At 38.8% G+C, this 19584-nt stretch overlaps 1 protein-coding gene across 2 annotated transcripts; it reads right to left on the reverse strand.

The window, feature by feature from the left end:
- Window positions 1–66: 66 nt before the first annotated feature.
- On the reverse strand, window positions 67–18567 carry KLHDC2 (kelch domain containing 2). 2 transcript variants are annotated; one of them, XM_032236974.1, is made up of 14 exons: window positions 18488–18567; window positions 13232–13404; window positions 12589–12668; window positions 10937–11054; window positions 8195–8310; window positions 6814–6895; window positions 5600–5683; window positions 4561–4641; window positions 4419–4477; window positions 3912–4021; window positions 2617–2689; window positions 1853–1940; window positions 832–884; window positions 67–417 (listed from the first exon to the last, which is right to left on the reverse strand). In XM_032236974.1, exons 2-14 carry the CDS (start codon window positions 13382–13384, stop codon window positions 294–296), a joined length of 1221 nt encoding a protein of 406 aa, XP_032092865.1. In that variant the 5' UTR covers window positions 13385–13404; window positions 18488–18567; the 3' UTR covers window positions 67–293. The 2 variants fall into 2 exon arrangements, with proteins under 2 accessions (XP_032092865.1, XP_032092874.1); XM_032236983.1 differs by lacking the exon at window positions 18488–18567 and adding an exon at window positions 14067–14614.
- Between the last annotated feature and the right edge of the window lie 1017 nt (window positions 18568–19584).

Genomic DNA, 19584 nt, shown 5'->3' on the forward strand with positions numbered 1-19584 from the left:
AATAAAATGCAATCTTGCACAAGGCTTCTGGTACCAGTGTAGAAGAAATAGCGAATCTCTCCAAAATTGCATTAAATAACATCATTTATTGCAACCAAATTTTACACAAAAATAGGTTCTCTTTCTAAGCTATTCACATGCAGGCAAAAGACATAAAAGCAACGTGGCCACTACTTACAACACAAGAACATTTAATCTATACAAATTTCATTTTGTCATTCAGGGATGGTAAACTTATTACATCTTTTTATAGAAAGGCCATCTATATACAGTATGACCAGTGAAGATTCTCCCTATGATCCAGATGTGTTGTTACTACCAAAGCGCTGGTTGAGTCTGTGGAGCAGGTGCTTGGGAAGGCAGTGCCAGGAATTGGCCAGGATTTCTTTGAAGCACATAACAGTCTCTAAACACAATCTGGAGAGGAGTAAATGAAAAGAAACTTAAAATTTCAGACAAATTATTGTTTTTCTGATTCCTACTTAATGTCATACAAATACAAGGTCAAGTGTGATAAGAACAGCTATCCATTTCTATTGAATTTTATTGTATTTGTTGAACACTGAAGGTTTCTTAAGGCAACAGATACAAGTAATCTTAGACTGAATAGAAAAACCCAACATCTACTCAATGGTCTGCTTCATGAACTTGTAGAAGGCACACGTTTTAGGGAACTGGCCTAGACTAGAAATTTCCTCGAGATCTGTCAGCTTCCTACCAAAATAAATAAAGCATTTATTATTGTTCTCATAGTGCCAGATTTGTAGCCTCAAATTCTCATTTTGCATATTTATCAAAGGAAAGAGCAGTTTAAAGTGTATTAAAAAATACCTTGCCAGGGATTTGGGTTGAAGAGAAAACACAAGTATCTCATTACTATGTGCCTGAAAGCAAAGAAACAATCAATTAGAATGGAAATTTCATGACTGAGAAACTCAATCTACAATTCACAAGGAAGAGAACGGAATGCTGAACCTGGATTAGAAAGAAGAGTTTAAATCCTAGCCTTTAGATAGCTTCTCAAACAAGTTACCTCACAAGGTGCGTGAAGACAATAAATTATGCTCAGACTTCCTGCACAAAAGGCAAAATAAAGGAAGTGAATCAATGAAGAATTAGGTTATTTATTGTAAATCTCTCTATGCGAAGATTTATTTCCATGATTTCTATAGCTAACAAGCAACACTTATCCTCTTGGGTAATGCGCCCTCTGTGCTTTCATAAAACACAAATACAGTTTCAGCAAGATAGTCTTGGGCAGATATCTTTGTATGAAAGAACATTGATGGGAGGAAGAAGCCATGCAACTACGGCTTATGAATAGAACAGAATACTTTATTGTCACTTTGTACACTAATCAGCATATATTAAAATGAAATTTCATTGCATACAGTTCTCAAAAGATCACCACCTCCAATATACACTACACAATAGCAAAATAAGTACAAAATTATGCATATACCCACATAAATGACCTACAGAAACAACACAGTCTAATAAAAAAGATCGTCAATTAAGTATCTTCAGGAAGTCATCCAACTTGAACCTGATCCCCACTGGTAACAGGTTAAGGAGAACATTTATGGTGGCTGGTGCCATATGCTAAATAAATCAGTGGCTGAAGTGCTGCCTTTTGCTGCTCTTATGATTGCACTGCTAGATGGAAAGAAATGGGCAGGCTGCCTTGAACCCAGGCTGAATGCACTGCAACAGATTGGTGGAATCATCCCTTAGTAAAAATGGTCCAGAGAGGTTCGTATATTGCTATTCTTATCAGCTGCTTTGTGCTCTACACTCAGTCAAAGCTGAGAACTGAAAAAAAATTACATAAGACTTGGGGAAAAAAACTTACTGCTTTGTGATGGGCAAGTAAATTGCTGGCACAGCCCCCAAAGACGATCACTTCTCCCTCATCGCTTGCACAAGCAGTGTGCCAGAGTCTGTAAACAGAACATTTGCAGCATTGAGAATGCAACAGGACAAACAGAAAGGAGTCAAGGGCACAGGAGTCTGTAAGACTATTCAGAAATCACAGCAGTAACTACAGCTTCAGTTGCAAACTACAAGCTGATTAAAAATTGGATTGGGGGGGGGGGTACATCAACAACACTATCAAATGTACAGTGATAGCAACTGGAATTTACTGTATTAAATTCCATTTTTATATAGGTTCTTATATTCTGCTCACAAGTGATAAATAAGAAACCAAGAAACCAAGAAATGTTTTAAAAACATTTCTTGCATTCGATAGTAGTAGGGACTTTGAAAACATAGAGATGTGGAAATAGCTTAATATTCTCAACCATCCTCTCCCCAGTTATGCTGCAAAAGATGCTGCTCAGGGTGACAAAAATAAGAGACAGGTAAACCAACGAAACATTTTTATGAAGGTTAATACATTGCAGCGTTTTTCAAACTTGCCAAATTTAAGATATGTGGGCTTCAACTCCAAGAATTCCCAGGCCACACAAATTTAAGTTACCAAGTTTGAAAAACACTGCTGTACTCTTAACAACTTTTTGTTGACTGAAGACAAGATGCATGACAATTGGACACATGAAAGTTGCTGTAGTGAATTTGGGATGTAGAAATGCAATACTTTTGCTACTGTCTTACCGGGGTTTCTCTAAATGGTTGTGTTCAAACTGTATCCATTCATTTTTACTGATGCAATAGATCCAGGCATCACCTGCAATGCAGAGAGACTTTTAACTGAGAAGGCATGTTTTCAGTGCTGCCCAAAGGAACTAGTTGGTCACAAGATGGTCCAAAGTACAGATGTAAGAGGCATTACCTGAGACTCTGGGCTCTCATGAGAAGACCTACCACTGCTAGCACAGGGCTCAAGGGCTACATATCATATTTTTCGGAGTATAAGATGCACCTTTCCCCCCAAAAGAGGATGAAAACAAACAAACAAACAAACTAACTAACTAACTAACTAACTAACTAACTAACTAACTAACTAACTAACTAACTAACTAACTAACTAAAATCTGGGTGTGTCTTATACACTGAATACAGCATTTTTGGCCTCCCAAAACTCCACCCTCTTCACCAAAGTGGACGTGCAGAGGGTTTGGGAGGCCTGCAAAGTGCTTCTGGGGGCTGGGGAGGGTAAAAACAAGCAAAAAACAGGCCATTGTTTGCTCATTTTTGCTCCCTCCCAGCCCCCAGGAGCACTTTGCAAGCCTCTCATCTCTACATGTCCTGTTTTTCACAAAAAATGAGGCGTGCAGAGGGCTTGGGAGGTCTGCAAAATGCAAAAACTTTTTTAAAAAAAATTTACCTCTTCAAAATCTTGGTGCGTCTTATACTCTAAAAAATACAGTATCTGAAGGCCAACTACAAGATGTCTCATATAACTATATTCCTCTCATTAATTTAATTTATTTCTTAAATAATTTGGAATCCTCCTCCCTGGCAAAGAAATTACCATGAAATCATCATCCTCTTTTAACAACCCCATAATCCCTTGCAGGGTGGAGTTTAGGCAACTGAATGGAGCTGAGTGTTTACTGGCCGGAGGTCCTTCCTGTCGTCAATGCTGAGGTTTTTTTAAAGGTGGATCTCTCTTCTTACAATCAGGAAGCTATGAGTTCAATCCTAGGTAGAGCCAGTTGTTTCTCTCTCTGGGCACACCGAGAATGTATCTGCTGAACAAAACTCCGCATTGGCGACAGGAAGGGCATCCGGCCATTAAAACACTGTTAGCTCCATTCAATTGCCCAGACTCCATCCCACAAGGGATTATGGGGTCGTTAAAAGAAGATGAATAATTTAAAGGGGCTTGTGAAATCATCAGATGGAAGCAAAAATAAATCCAAGGCACAGGATTAAGAATTCTTCTCCCCAAAACCCAATAATCTCAGAAATTGAAGATGGTATCTACACTTCTAAAATTTACTTACTGAGTGGCTGCTTGTCAGTTGTGAAGCCACCAAAGAGGAAGAGATGATCTGAGGAAATGGTGGTTAAAGAATGCCAAGATCGTCCAACAGGGCAAATACCCTGCACAACTCTATGGGGGCGGAGAAGAACACACCAAGTAAGAAAACCAAGGGCAATTCATAGATTGAGAGAGAGATCTGTCAAGATAAAGATGAGGAACATCTACATTGTGAAAATTCCTGAGACCCAAAGACTTTTCTTGACATAATTTGGTTTTTGAAGAAAATTCCGTATGCTGTGAGTCACCTAATACTAAGTGTGATGATGCAAATTGAGCTGTTTTCAAGAAAAAAAAAAAAGAAAATATTTCCCTGGAAAGGTCCCAGCTGTCATCCCCCAAAAGTCTAATGGGAGAAATGGCCAAAACCTTAGAAATTACCTAGAAGGGCAGGATATAAATCTTGTAAAATGAAACAATCCATGTTGAAAGGAAGCACAATTAGGAAGGGGAAGAAAGACCTACTTACATCTCCTGCCATTCCCATGTTTCCAGATTAAGAAAATAAAGATCATTCATTCTAGATTCCTGAGAAGAGAGGGAGAAATGTGGGTTTAGTGCAGTTGGTCCTCCAAGGGGAAACTGTACCTCCATTCTGCATTCCTACTCACTCGATATCTGCCTCCAAAGACATATCCTCTGTTTCCAACTGTAGCACATGCATGGGCTGCTCGGGGTGATGGTGATTTACCCTGGGAGGAGAATTCCAGAAAGTATTATTCTGAAGGCAATCGATAAAAGGGTATATAACAGAATTCCCCAACCTTTCTGGCTTTGCGCAACAGCAGGGCGGAAGAGGGAAGGGATGGCTCTGTGCATGTGCAGCTGGCAAGCATGCACAGCTCCATTTCCACGAGTGACATGCACGCATGCATGCCTGTCATGCAAATGGAGCATGCTTGCATGCGCTCATCCGCTGTTCATGCAAGTGGAGATGCGTGTGGGTGTGCGTTCGCCCACTGCCTCCATGGCCCGGTTGCAAACAGCTCATGGCCTAGTGGTGGGCCGCGGCCCAGAGGTTGGGAACCTCTGGAATATAACATTGTCCCAAATGTACTCTTTAGATCAGTTTTCACCCATCTGATGTTCTCAACATATATAGAACGAAAACTTCCACCACCCATACTAAAACGACCAATGGTGTTTCAATTTAACACAACTGTGGAGAGCACTAGATTAGGGAAGACACAGGTAGTCAAAAGGTAGTCCTCAATTTGTGGCCAATTGCTTACTGATCGTTCAAAATTAAGATGGAACTCCTTGGTATAAAATTGTGTCTGTCTCCCCTTTGTTTCTCAGGCCACTAACAGAAAAATATCTCTTCCATATATAACATAGTTTTATCTCTGCAGGAGTCCTGAGAGATAAACCAGCAAACAGGGAAATTGTACCATTTTTATAATTAACAATACAATAACAAAAACCCAGCCAGGGGGGACCGGATTGAGAAAGCATTGCTGATATAAATCTACTAGAAGCAAAAGTAAGAGTTGAACTGGGACTGTTACTGTTAATTACCACACCATTGGAGCACTTTAAATATACACCAATAGGAAGACTGGTGCCCAGGTGATCCACATTGGGAGAATGGCAGGATCCTGGACATTTGGCAGATTAAAGCTGCCACAGATAAATTTATTTGAGGGTTACCGTAGTCACAGGCTGGCTCCAAGTAAATGACTCCGTATCTAGGACATGTACGTGATTGTTCCACCCTCTGGGAAGACCTGAATTCTAGACCCAGAAATGGACACAAAGTTAAAGTGTTTTCTACAGCCAAACATTTCAACATTTCTAACTAAAGTAGCATATCTAGAATTATTTTTAAATCATTCCTTTCTTGACTTGTGAGTTGTCTTGCAGATATTCAAATTGGCAGAAAGGCTGTCAAGCTGAATGAAAAATGCTGCATGAGGGTACACTCGGTTCTTTTTGTAATTTTGTGGGGGTTTTAACACCTGGCCTAGTATGGGAGCAATTTGCTTTCAAAATCATAGATGTTTTTAATCATGGTTAGCTGCATCTAGAAGAAAGTGAGAGAGGAGCAGAGGTGACAGTCAGCTGGTTTGGACCGGTTCGGGCAGACCAGTATCGCTGATGATCAGTTGGCCCCGCCCACCCGCCACTGCCTATCCTGTCCTTTATTTCCTGCTTTCTAGCTCATCTCAATCATGCGTCACAGCTGATTTCCCCCCATTTGATGTTCTACTTACCATTGCTGACTTGGAAGGTAAGCAGCCGAGCTTCTAAATGCTCCATTTTCAGTGCTCCGTGCAAGCACTTTAGGTGCACACGCGTGCAAAATGTGCCCTCACTGAACCGGTTGTTAAACCAGCAGCATCCCACCACTGGGGAGGACATGCTGTCTCACTGCATATCAACATTTCTAGAAGGTTTAAGATAATCCCCCAAATGAAACAAAACTGAATTTGCTCTACGAACAGAATTCTTGAATAACTGCACTTTCTTAGAGGACAAGTTTTTCTTATTTACTAAAATCAGGACTAGGAAGGCAGCAATGCAGGCAGCAATTTCTCAAAGTCTTTTGAATCCTTCATTTTAGCAGAGATTAAATTCTGAACAGTTCCTAGGCAAAATCCTTTGGGGGAATAAATTTGGTCTTCCTGTTACTTAGAACCTTATGGGCCCCCTTTGAAAAGGAATCCCCTTTTCTCAAATATATGCAAAATGTAACCAGCAAGCTGACTTAAAAACAAAGCCTGCATTTATTGTTGAAATATAATTCTTTCCAAACAATTTCACGAACACAAAGATGGTAAGAAGAAACACATCTTTGCCAAGTTGTGGCTGAGTTCCAATTTTCTATTTAAAAAAATCCAGCTCAGAAAAATAAAATGAATTACCCAAAAAGAGGTTTCATCAAACTCAAAGGTTCCAATCTGCTCCACATCAGGATAATAGCCATAGCCACCAAAGAATATAAGCCTGTTCAAAAAGATATAAGGGGAAAAATCAACCACAACAATAAACTATCATGCTAGATTAGTGTCATTATAATATTTTATATTCAGTAGAGATTTTGCATTTAAGTTAGCTAGAAGAACCATTTTTGGTGCATAGGGCTTACACAGTGTTTTGTGAATAAACAAAGGGAATAGGGGAGGAAATCCAAATGAGTAACTATGAGATCAGATGAATTCATCTTTCCAAATTTGTTTGATAAGTGATCATATATAATTGTTAGTGAGTATGACTACTGGGGTTTATGGCAGTTGCAGTACAATACACCTAAAAGTATGGGAATGGTATTTCAAATGTAATTTTTCAGATATATTTTTTCATATTTCAAAAAGACATTCAAGATTGCAATAGTCTTTTTAATCTTCATAAACTGCTTCTAACAGAGAAATTGGGCAGGACATAATTAATTACATGCTACCTTTTTGGATATCAAAAATTCTCAGCGGTTTAGATTAATTCTATAAGTGAAATGAACCCTATGCAATGTAGGCATTTGTGCTGATAGTTTCAATTTGTGCTGATAGTTTCAATTAATGTGTTGTTTTAGATGACTCTTTCCTATCAGTAACTCCAACATTTAAATTATTCTCAAATATTGGTAAGCTGTATTGGTTTTTAGATTTATGTTTACATTAGAATCCCTGTCACCATTTAGAAATTGTTACATACCAAACGATCCAAATACAACAATAAACTGAGGAAAATGAGCAAAGCATTTCCATTTTCATTCCAACGTTTAAACATAATATAAAAGTTCATTTTTCTGATTTTTTTAAAAAAAATAAGTAGCAAAATATATCATACAATTGTTTCCAAGAAGAACAACAGATTTTTGGAATAGTTGATAGTTGCTTCCTTCTTTTTTTATAAAGTTTTTTATTTTTTCATTTTCATAACATATAATCACATGTATACTCTTACATAGCCAACATCATATTGTATTATTAAATGTTTATATCAATTCATCTTACCATCAACTCCCAAAAACAATTATTGGCTCTTCTGCTCTCCGTACACCATATTTGTACCTTATCTATCACTTTCTTCTCCCTCTCCCCTCCCCCTCCCTACCTCCTCTCTTCCCTCTGTCATCCTTCCCTTCTCTACTTCCCCTTCCTTTCTCCTTCTCCTCTCTCCCCTTTTCACTCCTCATTTCTCTCCTCCCCCCTTGCCCTCTCTCCTATCCCTCTCTTCTTCCCTTACCTCTCTCCTCTACTTCCCACTCTTCATTCCATTTACTTGGTGTATTTACTTGGTGCTTACTTATTTCTATAAACCCATACTCCGAGCTTGTCTTTTGATGATGGAGGAATACCCTGGCAGTCCACTCTGACCCACTGCAACACTCCGTCATTTGATCTGGAATTTAGCATGTAGAACTGCAAAGAAATAGAGAGACAGATCTTGGACTTCCAATTCCATGCCAAAAATGAAGTCTCATCTCTGTTGAATTATGTCAAATCAATTTAGAGCCCCTAATTCTCAAAGCCCCCAAACTCAACAGACATGACGAATTTATTACTTAATTTGTAGCAATAAACTTCATTTCATACTGAGGCCGTTAACTTCTGCATCAAACCTTCCTTCCCCAAATCCAATCCAGCTGGCAAAAGAAGTAGAAGTCTGTGAATCAATTTCCCAAATATGGACAAAGGACAAGTAAGTTTACAAGAAGCTAAACATGAAGAGGAGCATTTCCTCTGACAAAAGCAACAGAAAAAAGGGTTATGGATAGAAAGAGATTAGTGAAAAATGGGAACATCTTCACTTAGGTTTGGGGAATATATTTTGGGGAGACAGGAAATAGAAAATGACAGGCAGTTGAAACGTCAGAGATGTGCAATCCATCTTAAAAACTGTAATAACATTTGGAAAGAGTTTTATTACTACTTTACTACTGGAACAGATTTTATTATTATGAAACTTGTTTGAGGACAAACACGTGATAACTCTCACCAAGAAAGGTAGAGCTTAAACTTTAATAAGTTTTCAAAATATGTAGAAGAAAATCTTTGTATGAAAAATAACCTTGATTTCATTAGACTATATACAGTCTGAATTGCATCTGATAGATCAGATGAAAAACTTTTAACAACTTAACTTGAAGAAAGAAATGCAAAATAAAAATAAATAAATAAATAAATATACAATACAACTTTCTCTAAAGATCCCCAAAGCCCATTTGATCAGAACTCTTTCTGGGTTTACATTTATTTATTTATCTAATATTTCCATCATGCTATTCCCTTTCAGGTATGGCATATAGTAACATTAGTAACATTATGCAAACCACAGAAAGGAAGTAAGAAATAGAACAAATAAATTAAATGCATGACTATTACTATCTTTATACAACACCGTTGCTTCAACAACATCTATATACCACTTAGTTCTTTATTCTTTTAATTTCTCGACTCTCTTTTTGGAGATCACCATTCAGCTACAACATCCTTAATCTTTCCTTTGCTATTAACCCTTTGTCTCTTCTTATATCTATGTGTTCTGTGTTTCAGTCCTAACTCATTCTCTCCATGGGGCCAAACCAACTCAATGTACACCTTCCTAGTGGTCATTCCCAATGCCCATCCATTCTTAACATCGTATCTTCTTGTTTTATTACACTTATTTATTTGTATGCTGCCTTTATTATTTTACAAATAATTCAAGGCAGCGAAAATATCCAACACATCTTTTTTCTCCTATTTCCCTCACAACAACAACCCTGTGAGGTAGGTTGTACTGAGAGAAAGTGACTGACCCAAAGACCCCCAGCTGGCTTTCATGGCTAAGGTGGGAGTTGAATTATGGTTTCCTGCTTTTTAGCCTGATACCTTAACCTCTATACCAAACTGGCTTTCTACATGCTCACTGAATTCAGCTCATTTTTATGCTTCTCCTGAGACATTTATTTTTCTCTTCCACATAACAATATGGACACCAGCACACTCTCATTCCCAGCCATTTTTGCTTCTTTCAATGAAGATTTATTGCCATAGTGGGCCACAAAATTCCCCACTTCTTGGCTCAGGTAAAGATCCTGGTCATTATTTCTAAAACTTTTATGGCTGGGGTCTGCAGTATCTTGAGACTATCTACTCCAGGTGCAATCTGCCCACCTAATACATACTAGTGAGAGTGACCTTGTGGGCTCCCACCCTCAAGAGGTTAAGGGAGTGGAGATCAGGATGGCTTTCTTGGTGGCAAAACCCTGACTCAGGAGTAACTTGCTTCTTACAGAGATCAAGATAGTTGCCACTCTATTAATGTTCAGAGAGGCAGTGAGAATTAGGCTCTTTGGAGTGGAAAATTTTTTAAATATGAAGACAGCAGGACAAGAATTTCCAATGCTATTATGATAGGTTTATAACTAATTGTTGTGTCTTTATGACCATAAATCCCTAGAGTCCATGGGGTAAGCAGCATACTATTAATCTATGTATTTAATTTCTATGGTAATTTCTATGCAAAAATAGCTGTATAACACAAATATAATGAAATCACAGAGGTACTTACAATGTACAGTGGTACCTCAGTACTCATCGTTAATTGGTTCCAGGACATGCAATGAGTACCAAAAGCAATGAGGCCCAAACAAATGTTTCCCATAAGAAATAATGTAGTGAGTCACAAGGCAGCTGACACTGACAAGTTCTAGCTTGTGCATTGAGTACTAAAGAAATGAGCCCTGAGTACCGGGACAAAATTTTCACGTCAAAATGTATTGAGTACCAAATTCAATACATTTCAAAGCAATTGAGTATCAAGGCACCATTGTACCGATACCCTCAGGATGTATCCATAATACACAAAAAAACAATCAGCCACCCAAAAATGGGACAATGAATTCTCTTTCAATTTTCATATGGTTCTTTAACACATTCTAAACACTTGATAAGAGATTGCCATTTGGGGCAAAATTGCAGGGATTTTTTGGGGGGAAATCGGAAAGAAAAATAGAAAATTCACAGATGGATCAGAGAGTTTGAGACCTTCCCAGTCACTGACCTTATTTGTGTTGCCACAATCATGGTGCCCTCCGAACAGATAAAAAACCCTGTCCATGCAGACAGCACAGCTTCCTGACATAGATGGAGGCACATCTCCCGTGGTTCTGTGTTTTGTCCTTAGATGGAAGAGGCAAAAAAAAAGAGAGCTTGAATCAGACAACTTTTTATCTTCAATGTTTAGCTGTCCTTCACAACATTGGGAATCAATTTGATACATTGCTTATTTAGCACATACTGATTAGAAGCTAGTCTGGCCCAGCAGCACCTGCCTTCCCCAAAATACAGGGCTTTTTGTCCCAGCTTATCTTTTTGCGATAGGTGCCTCGGTAACAATATTATTTTTCAGGATGCCATATGAACGGAAATCACATCTTTTAAAATTCAAATGTAATTAGTATAGAACAAACACAGCATAAGCAAAATATGATTAGATTGGTTTTAAACAGAATTAAAACATTTGGGGCGGGGAAATGTATTTCTGATATTAAAGGAAATAACGCTAGGTTCCAAGCAAACTCTTTGGGGGAGTGAATTCTACAATTATGACACTATAGAAATGCTCTCTGCCACAGACCACTTTATATAGCAAGTATACCTGAGTAGGAAAAGTAGACTGAAGGAGTCCTTGGGTACTTTGGTATCAAGCTACAAAGGACTTTAAACAAATCCATCAGGCAATAACCTTATGAGAACTGAATCTGCCCATCTGGTCTCTTCACTGAGCAAGGATCTAGTGAATCTGCAAACTCTGGCTGATATGGCAGCCTTTCTCTGGTAAGATCCCTGCAGGATGGAATACTCTCTCTATGCCTGTGCCCCCCCCCCTCAAGGAATTTGAAAGCAAGCCCGTCATAAAATCTTTTTCTACGAAGCATTAATGTTGATAAGCAATGGAAGGAGATACAAGTAGTCCTCAATTTACAACAGCATTTACTGATTGTTTAAAGTTACATCAGCCCTGAAAAGAAGTGACTCATGACCATTTTTCACACTTGTGACCACTTCAACATCCCTGTGGTCACGTGATCAAAATTCAGATGCTTGGCAACTGACTCATGTTTATGACAGTTACAGTGCCTTGGGGTCATGTGATCAGCTACTGCAACCTTCTGACAAGCAAAGTCAGTGGGGAAGCCAGATTCACTCAACAACTGTCTTACAAAATTGACAACTGCAGTGATTCATGCAACAACGGCAGCAAGAAAGGTTGTAAAATGGGGCAAAATTCACTTAACAAATGCTTCGCTTAGCAATAGAAATTTTGAGCTTAATTTGGTCCTAAGTCGAGGACTACCTGTAATGTATTTTTAAATTAAAGACTTTATCTATATAATTGAATTGAAATAATTTTGAAAGAAAGAAAAAAAGCTGTTGTTATATTGTTTCAAGTAGGTTTCCAGCAGCAAAGCTTCTCTTTTTCCCTGGCCTCTGCTGCTGATATGGCATCCTTTCTCATGCCCATGTTTTGCAACTGAATCCCTCCAGTTCCTACCCAGAACTAGGGTAGAAAGGCAACTGTCATGAGTCTTGTGAAACGTTTCTCTGACTCCTTCTAAAAATCAGTAATTGCATAACAATAACTGTCTACACAATTCCATCCTCTGACCGAAGAAGTGAAGGGTACCCATGGAAGTCATTCAAGTGCCTTACCATCGTTCAGTTTCCATGTTATAGATCCAGATTTCATCTCTTGGCAGATAGAAGTCATAAATGCCCCTCACTTGAGCATTCTGAATCAGGAAGGAAGAAAGAAGACACTGCAGCTTAATAAAATATAGCAACGGAGAAGCATCCCAAACTTTTTATGCTAGTTACAGTACATAGCTTACTATCCCTTCCCCCAAAATATATATTGAGAAGCATATCATTTCTGGACTATAGGAAATACCAGTCCTGTTCCCTCAAATCATTTATACCTGGCTTTTTATTTTCATCTCAACGTATCAAAATATAGCTTACAATTTTTAACTTACAATTTTTAGCAAGACAAAATGTTGGGAATGCTTATCAAATGCAAACACACAAAATGGTGGGATAACTCTTATTTTAGACGACTGAAGCAGTTTAAAATTAAGATTAAAAAATAAATACATTTGAAATGTATTTCTGTATCAGCATGCAACAGGGATTGCACCAATCTGCATATTACCAAAATCCACCTTGGATGTCTTGCACCTTTTATCAATGAAGCATAATCGCACTGTCCTCCTGGACACCACAGCATGACTCCACCTCCATTTTTGTCTAATGTTGCATTTCATAAGAAAGCTAGAGTTCTTTTTTTATCCCTCACCTTATATCCGCCCCAAACAAACATGCATTTTCCATCGGTAACAGCCACATGACCACTCCGTTCAGGTGGGCTGCCCATGTTCAGCTGTTCCAAATTTTCCTCTGATTCAGGCAGATCTTCCTCTGCTGGCAATTCTTCATTGTCATCTGCCATACTGATAATAGGATATTATCCTTCAAAAACAGACAGAAAGGAGAAATGGATTGTGGTAATTTCAAATATGCTTAACCAAAAGGTAGCAGAAAAAAACCTTCTCAAAGCTATTTCCTCCATCTGTACTAAGATATGACACTGTAAATTGAAAAATGTTTTCAGGAGTCCCAGAAAACTAACTTTTACCTGCTTTTCTTGTACGGAATAACTTTCGAATTTCCTAGGGTTGGTAGAGATTGCTTATCTTGAGAAACCAGATTTTTTTTTACATCAGCGGGACAGAAGCCTGCTATAGTTTAGTCTAAAGGCAGTACTTGCTTAATAACCATTCTTTTAGTGATTATTGAAAGTTATGATAACACTGAAAAAAGTTACTTACGACAGTCATAGCATCCCCACAATCATAAAATTTGTGATTTGGGTGCTTGGCAACATCACACATTTACAACCATAACAGCAACCTATGATCGCCATTTGTGACCTTCCCAGCCAGTTTCTGACAAGCAAAGTCAATGGGGAAGTTAGCAGGAGGTTGCAATTGTGGTCATGCGATGGATCTATTGCTTAATGACTAAGGTAAAAAGGTTGCAAGACAGGGTGCAGTCATGTAATGTCTCTTTTAACATGCACAGCTAAACAATGAATTTTCCAGTTCTTATTGTGGTCATGAGTCAGGGACTACCTGTATGCACTTTAGAACTGCATTTGCTTTTCCAACTTTGCAAACTGCATGGGCACTGTACAAGAAAAAAAAGAACACCGTGACAGTTTTGAATTAGACTGATTTTTAAAAGACTTGTCTTTTAAGTGCAGCACCAGATTGAACATATTACAATAGTCTTGATACTACAACTAGGCCTGAATCCTGACTGAAAGGGGGGCCAAATAATCCAATTCTTCCTGGATGGTCTGGAACTATAAGCCAATTATTTTCTCAACAACCTTCACGAGGGATGGAATGTTGGCAATTAGGCAAAAATTGTCTCAATCCATTGGGTCCTGGGGTAATCTCCTGAACTTGTTATGTTTGTTCCATGTAAAGATAAAATATGTCTCAAAACAATGAAGATTATGAAAAGAAAAAAAATAGTCCAGATAAATTTTCATGCATGACCAAGATATACAATCCCAAGAGAATCCACATTCAGAATTCTTTTAACTTCCAATAGGGAATCTTTATCAAAACTGAATTAACACAAAGTCACCCACGCATCTCTTCTGCATAATAATAATAATAATAATAATAATAATAACAATAACTTAAAGAACATTTAAAGAACAGCTAGTAACTTAAAGAACATGCATGAGCAACGGCTTAAAAACAACAAAATCATAGATCGGCTAATCAGAAGATATAGATTGGATACAAGAAACATCAATGAAGCTGTAGAGATTGTAAAACAGCAGATAACAGCAACAGCTAGAAAAATTGAAAGATATGAGGCACGAATCATCCAATATAAACAAAATCAGCAATTTCGATCAGACCAACGGTGTTTTTATCAAAGTCTTAATATGAATGGTGACACCAAAAGTGAAAAACCAGAAAAGCAGGCCACAGTTGAATTCTGGAAAGAATTGTGGGAAAATGCAAAGGACTACAACCGCCTTCTGCCAATTACCTCCCTGCGTCCCATCAGATCGCATAGAGTTGGCCTCCTCCGTATTCCATCCGCCAGTCAGTGCCGACTGGCGACTACTCGGAGGAGAGCCTTCTCTGTTGCGGCTCCGACACTATGGAACAATCTCCCCGTGGAGATTCGTACCCTCACCACCGTCCAGGCCTTCCGCACAGCCCTCAAGAACTGGCTAGCCCGTCAGGCCTGGGGATAAGTTTACTTTTGCCCCTCCCGAATGTTGAGTGAATGTTGAGTTTTACTATTTAATTTACTTTTGTGCACATTTCTTTTTGTATTGTCCTACACTCCCTTTCCTTTTTGACTGTAAGCCGCCCTGAGTCCCCTCAGGGAAAAGGGCGGCCTATAAATGTCTAATAAATACAAAAAAAAATACAACAAGGAAGCAAAGTGGATACATGACTTTGAGAAAAGCATTGGCAACAAACAAATGCAAGTATTAGAAATAACAACTGAGATGATCAAAAATCGAGTTAAAAAGGTAAAGAATTGGACATCACCTGGAAAGGACCAATTACATGGTTTCTGGCTCAAATATCTGACCAGTTTACATGCAATATTGGCCAGGCAACTGAATGAAATTTTACAAAAGGGCCAAATTGATGAATGGTTGACAACTGGAAAAACATACTTGATTCAGAAAGATCCAACTAAAGGAACAACACCTGAAAACTATAGACCAATAACATGCTTGCCAACAACCTTCAAATTACTCACAGGCATTATTGCAGATAACATGATGGATTATTTGGAAACAAACAACATCTTGCCAGTAGAGCAAAAAGGCAACAAAAGAAGGAGCAGGGGCACAAAAGATCAGCTTCTAATTGATAAAATGATATTAGAAAATTGTAAGAACAGAAAAACGAACTTGAATATGGTCTGGATTGATTACAAAAAGGCATTTGACTCACTGCCACATAGTTGGATCATAAAATGCTTAGAAACAACTGGCATTAGCAAAAATATTACATCCTTTACTGAAAAGGCAATGAAACAATGGAGAACTGAGTTGGCAGTAGGGAATGAGAGCTACGGAATGGTTAATATCAAGCGAGGAATTTTCCAGGGTGATTCACTTTCACCTCTTCTCTTCATCATCGCAATGATCCCACTATCAGTAATCTTAAAAAAAATGAAATTAGGCTACCAAACAGCCAAAAAAGCTGAAAAAATTTCGCATTTACTATATATGGATGATTTGAAACTCTATGGAAAGTCAGAAATAGAAATCCAATCATTGACAAATACAGTCCGAGTATTCAGCACCGATATTTCAATGCAGTTTGGCATGGAAAAATGCGCCACTGTATCCATAAAAAGGGGCAAAATCACTGCATCTGAGGGAATTGAAATGCCCAATGGCCAACTAATTAAATGCAAAGAAAATGAAGCCTACAAATACTTAGGCATTCTGCAGTTGGATAACATCAAGCATGGAGAAGTAAAAACTATTGTCAGGCGAGAGTACACCAACAGAGTTAGGAAAATTTTGAAATCTAAATTGAATGGTGGAAATACAATCAAGGCCATAAATACCTGGGCAATACCAGTTATAAGATACACAGCTGGCATAGTTAACTGGACACAAGCTGATTTGGACCTTTTGGACCGAAAAAACCAGGAAACTAATGACAATGCACTACAGTTTACATCCACGTGGTGATACTGATAGACTATATCTGCCCCGAAAATCAGGTGGCAGAGGATTATTACAAGTGAAGCAAACAGTTGAAGAGGAAAAACATGCACTGGCTGATTATTTAAAAGAAAGTCAAGAACATCTATTAATCGAAGTAAAGAACAAAAATCTACTGAAGGCCCAACAGACAAAACAAGAATACAGAAAAGATGTGATAAAATCAAGAATGGAGAGTTGGCAGAACAAAGCACTGCATGGTCAATTTCTGGAAAAAATAAAAGATAAAGTGGACAGTGAACAAACTTGGTTATGGTTAAAAACAGGTACATTAAAGAAAGAAACAGAGTCACTAATCCTGGCTGCGCAAGAACAAGCTATCCGCACAAATGCCATTAAGGCCAAAATCGAAAAATCCTCTGATGATGCCAAATGCAGACTTTGCAAAGAAGCTGATGAAACTGTTGATCACATACTCAGCTGCTGTAAAAAAATCGCGCAGACTGATTATAAATTGCGGCACAATTCAGTAGCACAAATGATCCATTGGAATTTGTGCAAAAATTATAATATTAAAACAGCAACAAACTGGTGGGAACATCAGCCTGAAAAAGTCACCGAAAATCAGACGGTCAAGATCTTGTGGGATTTCCGTATACAAACCGACAAAATACTGGCGCATAATACACCAGACATCACACTGGTTGAGAAAAATAAGGTCACAATCATAGACATCGCAATACCAGGTGATAGCAGGGTCGCCGAGAAGGAACATGAAAAAATCGCAAGATACCAGGACTTAAAAATCGAAATTCAACGACTATGGCACAAACCAGCAGTGGTAATTCCAGTGGTAATTGGCACACTGGGTGCTATTCCAAAAGCACTGGAATTACATTTAAAACAGTTAAAAATTGACAAAATCACCATCAGTCAAATGCAAAAAGCCGCACTGCTTGGATCTGCACGCATATTACGAAAATACGTTACGACGTCCTAGGCCCCTGGGTGGGGCCCGACTAGTAACCAATGCCAAATCCGGCGAAACAACTGGCCGCTGTGATACAATTGTATAATAATAATAATAATAATAATAATAATAATAATCATCTTTTAATTATGCTGAAATTCTTATTCAGGACTTCTCTTGTAAACCACAGTGGGCATCATCAGGAAGAAAGCAGAAACAATGAGAAAATACAGAATACGATTAATCAGAGATGCTCTAAAAACCTTCATCTGCTTACAATCGAGGCTGTCACCAATGCTTTCAATAGAAAAATCAACCTTGGGCCAGAAAAAGATGGAAAACAGGTGATGGGGAAAGGAAAAGCTGGTTTTCAACTTTTGTTTTTCTAGTCATGAAAGAAACCTTGAGTTTCCCACCATCGTCAGCCTGAAGACTGGAAGGTTGTGCGTCGATGAAACAAAAGCACAGCCCAAGCAGCCATGAAATCTTTGATGTTGACATGAGCTTAAACACGGCCTCTTCTATGGTGTATTTTCATGGATCCCCTCCCTCACCTTTTCTCCCTAAACCCAAAATGAAGGAACAACCGTTACGTTTGCCTTTATGGGGTTCATGTTTTAGGGTCACGTTGGGCTCGTTCTTAAAATGGGGACCGTTCCCAAAGGCGCCCCTCTTCCTCCCTGCTCTGACTAGTATCTCCACCCCCTCGTTCTTCTGCAGAGGAGAAGAGCGGGACGCGGTTAAACGTCAACCGCTTTATCAGCTCACTGATTTCACGACGGCCCCCACCCCATTTCCCTCCCCTCAATTTAAGCTGAAGTGGAGGAAGAATCCCTTCCCCCAGTCCTCCGCCTTACTGTATGCCGGGTCTTTCAGACTGTCAACATTCGCCTACGCAGAGCAGATATCCGCCACACCCATTGTCAGAAGCCCCGCCCCTTTGGTGAGAGGTCGCCTTCCGCTTTTCCTCCCTCTTCAGGCCGGGCGTGGAATTGCTTCCCTGGAGGTGTTCCCGTGAGATGTTTATCCGTGGTTTTAGACAAGCCGGATTTCTGATTTTTGTGACAGCACGGTGGTGTAAACGGGAATCGACGTCTCATGTTAATCCCAAAAGCCAGCTTCTAAGATCTTTCGCGGGATTTGGCGAATTAATGGGGCGTCCCCAAAATTAGGTAGAAAAATGCGGCTGTATTAGTTCTGGGCTGGCGGCATTCTGGGCTGGCGGCATATTATTATAGTAGTAGTGTAAGTGAATGGATTGTTAATTTGTTTTATTGTTACTTCTGCCTTGTGGTCCAAATTCACTTTGCCAGCTTGTGTTATTAGATACCATGCACTGCAGAGGGGAGCCTTTTGCTTTTCAATATCAAACTGCTTATTAGTGTGAGTGAATCCGGCTGCAGAGCTGAAATGTATAAAATACGAACTACTGTATACACTTGGCTGAAAATTATTCTGTGAACTGCGGAGGTTGTCAATCGTACAAAACAAGATCATTGTAATAATTTTAATTTTTGGGGCAATCTCAAGCTACATTGCAGGAAATGCGTATTAGCTGTGGTCAAATTTATACAACACACACATCTATGACTTCTTTAACATCTAGCCATAAAAATTTGAGAGTACTGATATTGCTAAAAGTCATATTGGAATTATTGGAAAGCAGAATTTAGTCCATCCCAATTGGGGAAATTTAGGAGTTACAATGGAAGGTCTGGTTCTGGTCTTGGCTAATGTAAACAAAAACAAAGGAGTGGCTCTGGTTAATATTTGCATGCAAAAGCACAAGCAACTCCTTAGATTAATAAACTGAAAAAACCATTCAGACACAATGCAAACTGTTTTATCCATGCTAAGAAAAGTGCATGTATGTGACTGCGACATCAGAAATAATTAAGCTGAATTTTCTTGATTTGCATTAGTTTTAAGATGCTTCCCTCAAAATGGTGAGAAA

The sequence above is a fragment of the Thamnophis elegans genome, chromosome 1 (genome assembly GCF_009769535.1).
Source record: "Thamnophis elegans isolate rThaEle1 chromosome 1, rThaEle1.pri, whole genome shotgun sequence".
Taxonomy (NCBI): Eukaryota; Metazoa; Chordata; class Lepidosauria; order Squamata; family Colubridae; genus Thamnophis; species Thamnophis elegans.